Raw genomic sequence first — 12,194 nt, 5'->3', positions numbered from 1 at the left:
GAGAATCAGTGGAAGGAAGGGAAGGATGAGGAGCTTATTAAGGATTTGGGAGAAATCAAAATGACATGTTAGTGATTTTCTAACTGGGCAATTGAAATCGTTAAGGAAAACAAATCATTAGTACTTCTGTGGATCATTTCTTATAGATTTTAAACTTTCTCATTAGAAGAGAAAGAAGAAGAAGAAGGAAAAAAAAAAAAAAAACCAGTCAAGCATGTACTTTGAGAGGCCTGCAGTTCTGATTCTATTTTGAGAGTATTTTGCATCAAGGGACCCAAGGTGAAAAATGGATCTGGGCTCTACTCTGCAAAACTAGCAGACAATTGCAATTTGAAACTGAGGAGTTCTCGTTATGCATGGGATTGTCATCTTTCCTTTCTCCTGCAGCTGATGACTCAAAGCTAAATAGATTTTAAATAACAAAGTTGCCATTCTGTCAGGAGGAAGACAGCTCAAAAGTCTCGTGGATCTAGGCTGCCGTGGATCTAGGCTGCCGGGTGAATCTATGCCCTGCCCTGACCATCCTGGCAGAAAGGAAGTTGACAATGGCCACCAAAGTCTCCCTACCCGGGAGATGCCTGGAACTCAGAGAAGGCAGTAGGAATACCGCCCTGCTGTTTGACCTGCTACACTCAGAACATGTAGTTGGTGATTCATTCATTCCGCAAATATTTCTTAAGCACCCCCTTTGGGCTAGGCACTATTACGTCTTGGGTTCTTCCTTCCTATTGTATTTACGTGGAAAAGGAAGTAAATATCATTTATATTTTACGTAACATTAATCCTTGTTATAACGAAAAGTAAACAAAAAATATAACTGATACCAAGTTGGGATATTGAGGCTGCCATCAGTGATCACATTTGGTAATTTTTCCCCCCCAAATATATTACAAAACAGCAAATGGAGAAATTGCCACGTCGATCAACAAGAATGAGAGCTGGCTCAGAAGCAATCACCTTTGCTAATCTTGTCAATAGTAAACATATTAGAGGGTAGAGGTTTATTTAAGGAAAATGTTTTCTGTATCCAAGAAACTAGCATTTGCCTGGCTCAGAAAATGAGTCATAGATCAGTGGGGGGCCCATCTCCTGATGGCTGGGGTTCCAGACTTGGCGGATGCTGGAGCTGAAATTTAGCAAAGTTAGGAAGAGAAGATCTCAAAAACTAAAAATAAACTGTGTATGGGAGAAATAAAGGCCCTCTTGTCCTCTTTGGAATAAATACATGTATATTATAGGCTTTCCCATTTCATGGGACCACCCCTGCCCCAGTCGTCACATGTAAAGCCCAAGGGGGCTTTCTAAGGAGTTTGGTGGGTGATATAGGCTCAACGATTTGTCTTCTGGTAGAGATTTGGGGACTGGTGCAGATTACATGGTTTCAGTAATAAGACATGTAGGCTCCCAACCACCGAGTGATACTACTCTGGAGCCACAGGACATATTTAGATTTTTTTTTTTTTAACGTTTATTCATTTTTGAGAGACAGAGACAGAACATGAGCGGGGAAGGGGCAGAGCGAGGGAGACACAGAATCTGCAGCAGGATCCAGGCTCTGACAGCACAGAGCCCGACGCGAGGCTCGAACTCACAGACCGCGAGATCATGACCTGAGCCAAAGTCGGACGCTCAACCGACTGAGCCACCCAGGCACTCCAAGCCACAGGGCATATTCAGTAGATGACATTGTTGATTTTCATTTCTGAATCCCTGATGGTGTAATTAATTCCTTAATGCTTAAACTCCATTAAAGAATAGCATAATTTTCAAAGAGAAGTAAAGCTTCAGCATTTGTGGGTTATTAAACTGAGACATGGGAACACCTTGACAGCATACAAGTCTTCTTTTAAAACCTGTAATTGCTTGCCTCTTCTAGTCTTTCCGAACACATTAGAAATTCTGAATTTCTTCTCTGCTTGCTAAGTATGTGTGAACAATGACCGATGGTGAATGTGACAAGGTTAGTGGGTATTTAACGTTAAGGTACAAGAAAACGAAACTCAGGGCCCAACACGGAGATGGTATTCAGTAAGTGGTCATCAACTAAGAGACGAGGTCATCAAGAGACCTCGTCTCTTATTTGATCCCGGATTTACAATCCAGCCTTGATTCTGGAAGCAATTTTTGTTTTCAGAACAGATTTTTGTTGGGGCGCCTGAGTGGCTCAGTCGGTTGAGCGTCCGACTTCTGCTCAGGTCATGATCTCACAGCTCGTGAGTTCGAGCCCCGCATCGGGTTCTGTCCTGACAGCTCAGAGCCTGGAGCCTGCTTCTGATTCTGTGTCTCCCTCTCTCTCTGCCCCTAACCCACTCGCATTCTGTCTCTGTCTCTCTCAAAAATAAATAAACATTAAAAAAAACACAAAAAACAGATTTTTGTTTTACAACAGAACCTTAATACGTAGGTTCATAGTTAGAAAAAAATTGATGCATCTAAATCAACTTTATTATTTTCAAAACAAGAGTAAATTTTAAAAAAAAAAAAGACTCTTAACAGTCTTTTTCTTTCTGTCTCCCTTCAGTTCACTTGGAGTCAACCCACCTTTTTCAGTTTACTGATCTAACATAGAATTGCAGCCAAAATGCCTCTTGATTTCCAGGGTGTACGTTTGCCACCCTCCCTGTTTCCCACAAGCCAACTGTCATGGCCACTCGAAGGCAGGAGGCACTGTCTTCATATCTCTGTGACCCCAGCATCTTGAGTCATGCCTGAAGCATTTCATTCACTCAGATTGTTGGTGATTGGATGCGGGGATTAAATGTTTGCCCCAGTTAGAAACCTCACAGACTTGAGGTGCAAATGGGAATGAGTTCTCTGGCCTATCCAGTTGGAAAGTGGTCCTCGCTCATTCTTCCAGTGACGTTCTCTGTGCGGCCACAGCGGCGGGCACCCGGTACAAAGACATACCAGCACACGGAAGAGCTAAACAAACCTCCTGCATTCAGGAGCTGGTCTTGAGCACCCAAGTACCTTTGATGTCCTTCAGGTCCCTGCTCTGTGCCTCTCTATCCCTGTGGACTTGCACTTCACACCGTAGTGACACAAACTGTGAACAGAGCCTACTTTGTAGAAAGGAATTTCAGGGAACCAGAGATGCATCCATCTGCTGTGGTTGCACCTGTAAATTAGCGCCTTCCCCAAACATCACCTCCCTTTCACCCCCGCGAGCATCCCCCTGCTTACAATAAGGCTTTCCAGGTGTGTGTTACAGCTAAGAATGACCTTCTTCCCCACAAGGCACAGCTTCCTGGCCCTAGGCCCACTGACTGGTCAAGGGTACCGGACGCTCCCAGTCGCTCACCATTTATTTTCCTTTGTTCTCTTCCTTGCTGTGCTGACCGACTGACGGCAGAGAGGTGTTCATGAAATCCGAGAGATCAGACAGTTTCACTTCACTGGCTGGCCGGATCACGGGGTCCCCTATCATGCCACAGGGCTTCTGGGGTTCGTCCGGCAGGTCAAATCCAAGAGCCCGCCCAACGCAGGCCCGTTGGTGGTGCACTGCAGGTAAGCCGAGAGCCCGGAGCCTCTCTGGGGGAGCGCAGTGGGCAGCCCGTGGGGTCTCCTTTGGGGTGATGACAACGTTTTTGGAACTCGATAGAGGTGGTGGTCGGAACTACACTTGATCTTAGCCAAAAGGCCGAGAAGCGATGGTCGGAACTGAATAGAGGTGATACGTTGTGAGGGTGCTAAATGCCACGGAACTGTACTCCTTCCCGTGGTTCATTTCATGTTATGTGACTTCCACCATAGTAAAGATGTAAAAGAAGGAGAAGCACAGGGATCCCTTTTGCTCAGCTGACAGAGCCCTCTTTTCACTCAGTGCTGGTGCGGGGAGGACCGGCTGCTTCATCGTCATCGATATCATGTTGGACATGGCGGAAAGGGAAGGCGTGGTAGACATCTATAACTGCGTCCGGGAGCTGCGGTCACGGAGAGTGAACATGGTACAGACGGAGGTACGGCTGCGCCCCGCCCATCCTCGGGGTCTGGTCCCCCGTGCCTCCTGCACCCCACCTCCCAGAGCCGAGGGGGCAAGAAACTCCCGCAATTCTGTCTCCAAAAGTCCCCGTAAGAAAAAGTCATACACCTGGCACTCTCTTTCCTCCCTCCCTTCCTTCCTTTTCTCCTCCTTTCATAAACAAAAAAGGCCAGGGCTTCTCCCGGGGAACAGAATCTGCAGCCAGAAGCCTAAATTAGCCCCTGCTTCTGTAGCAAGGGCCCCAGTAGAGTCTCTACATTAAGCTTCAGGGATTCAGTACTATTTCTTTTTATTATGTCTTTTAAACTAGCTGGTAACCAGAGCAAGACCACTCCTGAGAATAGCCAGGCATTTGCCAAATGGCTTAAGGGTAATCTCTGTACATTTCATTCCTCTCCTACTGTCCCTAAAAATTCTGCCCAGTGGCTTGGCATCATGGGAGTTTGCGTGTTTTGTAGAAATACTCTATACTGACTGGGACTTCAATAAATTAGAATTCAAGGTGTGTCAGGAATTTAAGTGTTTGAGAAAAAGAATTCATAGTCTTAGTTGATATTTGCTTGTTTTAAGTAGGCATTACACCCACAGACCAGCAGAATGAAGAATAAATAAGATTCCCTTCCATTTAGATATTGCATTAAAGTTTACAAAAGCCACCCGTTTCAAGTTTACAAAAACCTAATTCCTTTTTCAAATAGCCTAAATAAAAATAGCAAAAACTCTAAATGCTTTCATGGTCTTTTTTTTCTTTAGTAGAGGGATTCCTAGCTTTAGAGATAATAATGTATTTTTTAATGGATTTTACAACTGATTACATGTTGCCACATCCCCTGTCGCTCTTGATCCGTTTCTGAGGTGTTGTTTTTGAGAATTAAGAGTCCTAGTTATTGGGGCGCCTAGGTGGCTCAGTCAGTTGAATGTCGGACTTCAGCTCGGGTCATGATCTCATGGTTCATGGGTTCGAGCCCCACATTGGGCTCTGTACTGATAGATCAGAGTCTGGAGCCTGCTTCAGATTCTGTGTCTCCCTCTCTCTCTGCCCTTTCCCAGCTTGTGTGCTTGCTCTCTCTCTCTCTCTCTCTCTCCCTCTCCTCTCTCTCTCTCTCAGAAATAAATAAACATAAAAAAGAGTCCTAGTTATTGATAGAAATTAAAGTAAAAAATGAAACTCTTTTCACATCTCACGTAATTAAAGATGAATAATAAATATTGTAAAACTTTGCTGATTTATTATAGGGAAAGTCAGTGCCCATTCAGAATTAGAGTTTGTAAGCTGTGGACTTGTACATACATCAAAAACTCTTCTCGGGACACACAAAGACTTTTGTCATTATCACATTGTTTCAAAACAAGTAGTTTTAAGTGCTCAGAACTATTTATTTTTCAATAGTGCTACCAAGTCGTCCTGGACCTTCTTTGCACTGTTGATTTGGTTAGCAAATTCCTCCTTTCATTATATACAGGTAAGATTCTGCTCATTTGCTCACCTGAAATACTGAGTTCTAAACTCATGGAATCAGAATTACGGAGGTAGTTAAGCCACAGCTACTCTGGCATGATCGTGCTTACTCCGGTATTTATCAGTGTCTGAGCGGCTCTGATTAGTCTGTTTCATGCTTCTGTGTTGAGCCCTTGTGTCTCTTCTTCCTGTGACGCTCCACACATGGCCAGTCAGTAACATGTTGGCCATCCCACGTGGGCATCAGCACTGCTGGTCCCGGGACCCCCCCCACCCCCGGTCACGGAGCAGTCAGGTCCTTACACCTGGTGTCCCTGTGCCAGGAATGCATTGTCCATGATGGACCGCTGTCACATTATCTTGTCCGTGAAGGGCTATCCTCCCTTCCTCTCTAGTTCTCCTGACCTACCTTGGTTTCTCCATTCCTAACTAGTCCCCTCTGCTTCTCCAGGAGCAGTATGTGTTTATCCATGATGCCATCCTGGAAGCCTGTCTTTGTGGAGACACCTCCGTCCCTGCTTCCCAAGTTAGGTCTCTGTATTATGACATGAACAAATTGGATCCACAGACTAACTCCAGCCAGATTAAAGAGGAGTTCCGGGTAAGTCATGCGAAAGGGAAGGGCAGATGCCTATGACTTTGCTCCTTCAGAAGTATCTCAAAGTCAAGTCTGGGACCCTTGAGCCAACACAGAGCTTCCCACCCTCAGCATTATGGACATTTGGGGCCGGGTAATTCCTTGTTGCGGGTGCTGTCCTATAGGATGTTTAGCAGAACCCGTGGCTTCTACCCACTGGATGCCAGGAGACCTCCACCACACCAGTCGTGACAACCAGAAACGTGTGCAGACATTGCCAGTGGCCCCTGGGAGCAAAGTGAGCCGGTTGAGAACCCCTGGTCTAGCGATCTCTCCCCTTTGCCAGGCGGTCCTACAGGGTAACGTGGGTGCAGCCAAACCAGGCAAGATGCGCTCGCGGCACTTGCCGGGCAAGAGTTCTTTGTGGCCGTCCTCATATCCACGTCCAGTCCAAGTGTACCTGACTCTAAGTCAAACCGTATCCAACCTCTTACTCCCAAGCACCCAGATGTCCGACCCTAGTCAGACCAGACGGCACGTACTCCAGCAGATCCACGGTGGCCCTTATATCTGATGGGTGCTGTCTGTGGACCAGATCCAAGGGGAGAGAAGAGAAGTAAACATCGAACTGTCTGAATAGGGGGCAGGGAGCGTCTGTGTGGTAGTCAGCTGCAGGAAACTTGAAGTCTGAAGGTGAGACGGTGTGCCGTCCAGCGTTCGCTTCCCCATGTGCCTGTGTGCTGTCGTGTAGACCCTGAACATGGTGACGCCCACACTGCGGGTGGAAGACTGCAGCATCGCGCTTCTGCCCCGGAACCATGAGAAGAACCGCTGCATGGACATCCTGCCCCCGGACCGCTGCCTGCCGTTCCTCATCACCATCGACGGGGAGAGTAGCAACTACATCAACGCGGCCCTCATGGACGTAAGCCTGCCTGCCCTGCCCCAAAGGAAACGGGAAGCCGTTCCCCAAGGGGAGCATGGCCGAGCGGGGCCTGGGTCTTCTCCTTCGACTCGTTGGCCCTCGTTTGCTTGCTTGTAAGACACACGCTGTTTTCCCGAAAGCACATTTCAGATTCCACGTATGTTTCTGCGTCGGGGGCGACATTCTTGGTCTCTCGGAGACCACCAGCCGGGAAGTACTGACAAATGAAACACGCCCCAGGTACTCTCTGAGCACTTAAATTTTTAACCCGCTGGCCGGAGAGCAAGAGACAGCTATTAAGTCTCTAAGGCAGTGAAGTGGGATAATACGGTTTGCAGCATTATTTTCATTCCCTTTCCTCCTAATTTAGGCAGTAATTAACATGGGGAAAAAATGGTCTGTCGGGATAGATAGCACACAACTCATTACTTCCTGTCAGTCTGTTTACTTCTAACTGAATGAACATTTGCGATTCAATTGATGGGAAAAGTAAATGGATATTTGCGGGGCTAATATGGAAACTCTAATTCCACAGGTGCGATAGCAGTAAAAAGGTACTTAAACTCACTTGAAGCTCTCCAGAGCTGTAAAAGCCATGTGGACCCTTCTGTGGCAGGAATAAGTAACACCGTCACATGTATAAATGACACTAGAACAGATTTTAGGAAAAGTAGAAGTATTTTAATTGTGCATATTTTGTAAAGTAAAGTTAAACGTTCTGCATTAAAATAACCACAGATAGGGCCGATATTGCCTTTCTAGCAGATATAGCAAAAAAATTATAAGAGATATTATGTTTTCTGGGTATCAAAGTGAGAATATGTGGTCATTATCGTTCCGCAGATAAGTTTATATTTAGTCTGTTTTGGTGTTGACAGTGATGCTAGGCTTCAGCAGCTGTTACATGTGTCCGGTGTCCTGTGTCACAAGTCTCCACGTGCACAAGATAACGGAAGCTTCCTCCCTTCACACTTTCCTGGGTATATCTGGATCTTTCTTGTTTGCGTTTGCAGAGCTATAAACAGCCTTCAGCTTTTATAGTCACCCAGCATCCTTTGCCAAACACGGTGAAAGACTTCTGGAGACTGGTCCTGGATTATCACTGCACGTCTGTGGTTATGCTAAATGATGTGGATCCTGCCCAGGTGAGACTCAAGCCCAGGGTCAAATTTCTGTTCGTTCTGCTTGCACACTGCGAAGCACAGGCCCCCGTGCCAGCTCGCAAACGCCAGGTGAAGGTTGGGAGCGGGAGCTGAAACACAAACGTCAAAAGCAGACGGAATTAGGGACAGGGCCAAAAGTTGTCGGAAACTGAAAAACCAGATAGAGATCATAGATGGTGGAAGTGACAGGGAAAGACAGGGTCAGAAATTCGCTGTTCCCCGAGGATGGAAATTCCAAGTAGAGCGAGATACAGGTAATGGGTGGAGTCAGAGCTGCTGGGGGTGGGGATATCGTAACACCTGCAACCAAGTGGAGGCAGCAAAGCAGGGAGCACAGCACAGCAGCACGAGCCCAGCTCTTAGCCCCGGGAGGATCCGTGTACTTCCTGGCAAGGCTCACCTGGAGCCTGCAGGTAGAGATCGTCATGGTAGGGTGACGGTGATTTTAAGGGACAAAAATGACTTTTGTCAACACTTGGGTAAAGAGATTAAAAAGAAACAAAACCGGGACTCGAACATAAGAGAGGCTCAGAATGATACATGGGGCTTTCCCGTGGCTGTTTTCCTCACACACCAAAAGAGAAAGAACAGGACAGTAACGACTGGGTACTAGTAATGGGGTCAGAAACATTCCCTTAAAGGGACTTGTCAGGCGAGCATTGGCACAGTGTCCCTTTAGGAGCTGAATTTATCCTGTTCGGGTACGGCGACACCAATCTCCCACTTAACCACCGTGACAGAGGGTATTATGGGACCTGTGGACTTCTCGTGTTTTAAGAATAAACTTGTTCTGAAACGGAATTAATTTTCTCTCTGGTAGAGACCAGCTTAAAAAAGAAAAAAAAGAGGTCAGAAGTATTTTGGCATCCAAACTGGACAAGAATTTTCCTTCCTAAAATCCATTTTATTGTCATCAATCAGCCATAAATTCCGTGGACACTCATTTCGATTCTGTAATGCTTTTAATTGTGTGTGAGGCCCTACACTATATTGTTAGGGTTCTCGCCTGAGAGCTAGTGGATGAAATAATAACGATCATCCTTGTCCTTATCTAGTCCTTTTTGCTTAAGAAGCTTAAATATTTCAGAAGTCTTCCACAGTGATCCCCTCCCAAAGAGAGAATGCAGCTACTTTTTAAAGACAAGCAGACACCACAGTTCAGGGAACTTCAAAGACCCAACTCAAAATAGCACCAGGGATCCTGATCTTCTAACTCACAATGCCATGGCTTAAATTTCACTAATTCAAGATTCAGTGAAAGACTGTTACAGGACAAGGGACTATTCCCTCTTCAGAATCATTCTTTTCCCCCTAATGTGAATCCTGACATGTGGTGATAAACTGCGGGGGGTGGGGGGGGGTTCCTATTAGTGAACCAGACATGAGTGATTTCCACAAATTCTTCTTGAACGACTGTATGGGAATTCTGAAGCTGCATGCTAAACTCGAACTGTCTGGATTCAAACCAAGCCTCGGCCGACCCTGGTAGGGGAGACAGAGAGTCCAGTTCCGCTCGGCAGACAGCTGATTTTCAGAGTGAGAAGAAGGGGCTCCTGGGACGTAGTCATTTAGAGAACACTAAACTGAGCATTTGAACTTAAAGTCTTTGCAGTCGTACGAGAATAGCACTCAACTATTTTAAGTATTTATAGGTCCGGTTCATGGACGTGTTATGCACCATTTAAGCCATTTTCTACACGGTTTACTTGGGCTGAGTGCAGAATGTATTGTACCAAGAACCACGCGCCGGCCCGGGCCATTCGTGTTTCTCTGGTGTGAGTGATGAGCTCTGATCAGGGCTTGAACCGAGAGAGCAAGCAGAAAGTAAAGCTAACTCAGTCCGAAGGAAAAAATGGGCAGAACAGTTCAAATGTGCATGTTAGGACTTTTACTACCATCTCGGCTTCCCATCACGATACTCGTTAATTTTCGCAGTGGTTAGTTACCCTTGGGTACAAAGAGAAACTAAGCATCAGCATGCTATCATCTGATACCGCAGTTTTAGAACTTGTCACCAGCAAGTGCTGGGGAGGAAGGGAGCATTTTACAGAAGCCTTAGTTTAAAATAAATAAATGTGATTTTTAAAATACTGCAGACTCAGCTAAGGTAGGAAGTACGCTTAGGTAACCGACGCTCACTCTCGATCATAAAGTTCAAGCCTTCACCTTATTTGTAATAGAGACTGCGCTGCCATTGCCCCACTGTGAACTGAAAACTATCTTGCGGTCTTGGACGTTCATCAACCTTCGCAACCTTTGACGATGAGCTTTTAGATACTTTGGAAAATAAAAGTCATCCAAACAAGGAAATTCGATGAGTGGATTCTCCTTTTGTGGCACATCATTCTGCTTAAAATGAGATAACATTTTTCATCTGCGCTCGGCCCAGTAGAAACCAGTTGTAAAATATTGAAGTAATTGCCTCTGGGCTCCCCACAAGCCATTTGTCCTTCATGTAAATCAGACAGATGAAAGTTTAACTCTACTCCCCGAAACATCACTGGATACCAAGTCCCAAAAGAAGTTTAATTCCAGACTTTAAAGGCCTAGTAGCATCTCAGGGCTTTAGGAAAGGTCTGTGAGAGGGAAATGTCACGGGAGATGGTCTCCCCACCTATCTGCAAGCTTAATACTTCTGTGGGGTCGTAGCAAATGAAGGTGCCTCTTTCATAAGCTCCCCTTCCCAGCATCCCTCCTTCCATGCTAACTTGTGTGCCACATTCACACAACATTCTGGTTACCTGGTGTCACCAATACCTGGCCCTTGAGACTCTAGGAAATTTGTGATTTTAACTAAAACCACCTCTAGATAAAACAGCAAAGCGTTGACTCTTCTAATATCAGGTTTTTAGATCTGAGCTGGGAGGGGTTGGACCAGAGCATGAAAATGCAACCCAACACTGTTATCAGTATCTTGTCACTGAATGGCCCTATTCCCAAAAGTGATTACAAGTTACAAAGCAAGCCCACATGGGGGAGGATGGAGATATGGGTGTTAACAGGTGTGTGCACCTTCTCAAGTATCTTAGCTCTTGTAATGGCAGCCAGTGGCATCTCCCCAGGGCCTGACAAAAGTTCCTTTACGCATGCAGAAGAGATCTTACAACGGGATGCGTTGAACAGCATCCATGTGGCCTCCTTGGAGAGCAGAATGGTTCGTGGCTTAAAGATACTTTCTGAGAAAATGAAGAAGGAAGTACTAGAAGGACGGGTGGAGCTGAGGAATCAGCCAACAAGAAAGTCCTCATGGGAGGAAAAGAGAGAAAGGAAAGAAAATAAAGTGCATCAAAGAATTGTTAAGAATTAGCGAATGTCAGTAGTGACTTCATCCGAACTGTTAGGAGTCAGTTTATTCCTATAATTAACCTTGTGTTTCTGTGTTTTCAATTCAGTTATGTCCGCAGTACTGGCCAGAGAATGGAGTTCACAGACATGGCCCCATCCAAGTGGAATTTGTTTCTGCTGACTTAGAAGAAGACATCATCAGCAGGATATTCCGTATTTATAATGCAGCCAGAGTAAGAATCGCAGCCAACCTCACTTATGTTCTGGTTTCATTATTTTCTCATTCACCAAACATTTAGAGTGCCCACTTGGTCAGTCACCATTTAGGAGTTTGGAATACATTCTAGGTGTTTGTGAACAAAACAAAGCTCCCTGACGTTATGGAGCTTACATTCTAATGAGAGAAAACAGACAATAAATAATAGATATAACAGATATTATAATACAGTATATTAGAAGCAATAAGTGCTATAGGGAAAAAATGGAGAGGTAGAAAGCACTTGGGCCAGGAGGGAGAGCAAGTCTCTGTCTTTAAATAGAGGTGCTGTGTGAGCAAAGACCCAACCAAAGTGAGGGAGCAGCCATGCGGATCTCTTTGGAGACTGCTTTATAGGCAGAAGCGATGGTCAGTACAAAGGCCCTGGGGTAGGGCCTTGTCTGGTGGGGTCCAGCAACAGTGAGGAGGCTGGTATGGCTGAAGCACAGTAAGCCAAGGTGAGAGTAGCTGATGGAGTTATCCACCTTGAAGGAAAGTAGCCAAGTGTCTGGGGGGGATGGGGGGGGGGCGGGAGACAGAGACTGCG

General features: G+C 45.8%; 1 protein-coding gene across 2 annotated transcripts in view; it reads left to right on the top strand.

Annotated features, from left to right (window-relative positions):
• PTPRM (protein tyrosine phosphatase receptor type M) overlaps positions 1-12,194 on the top strand; it is a 789,396-nt gene that overhangs the window by 759,287 nt on the left and 17,915 nt on the right. For both annotated transcript variants that reach the window (XM_042910577.1, XM_042910576.1), the window contains 6 exons: positions 3,353-3,507; positions 3,824-3,959; positions 5,893-6,042; positions 6,770-6,943; positions 7,957-8,088; positions 11,499-11,624. In XM_042910577.1, the coding sequence (XP_042766511.1) occupies positions 3,353-3,507; positions 3,824-3,959; positions 5,893-6,042; positions 6,770-6,943; positions 7,957-8,088; positions 11,499-11,624 (873 nt within the window). The remainder of the gene's footprint in view (positions 1-3,352; positions 3,508-3,823; positions 3,960-5,892; positions 6,043-6,769; positions 6,944-7,956; positions 8,089-11,498; positions 11,625-12,194) is intronic.

This window comes from Panthera leo, chromosome D3 (assembly GCF_018350215.1).
Source record: "Panthera leo isolate Ple1 chromosome D3, P.leo_Ple1_pat1.1, whole genome shotgun sequence".
Classification (NCBI taxonomy): domain Eukaryota; kingdom Metazoa; phylum Chordata; class Mammalia; order Carnivora; family Felidae; genus Panthera; species Panthera leo.
This window is presented reverse-complemented; position numbering and strand designations above follow the sequence as displayed.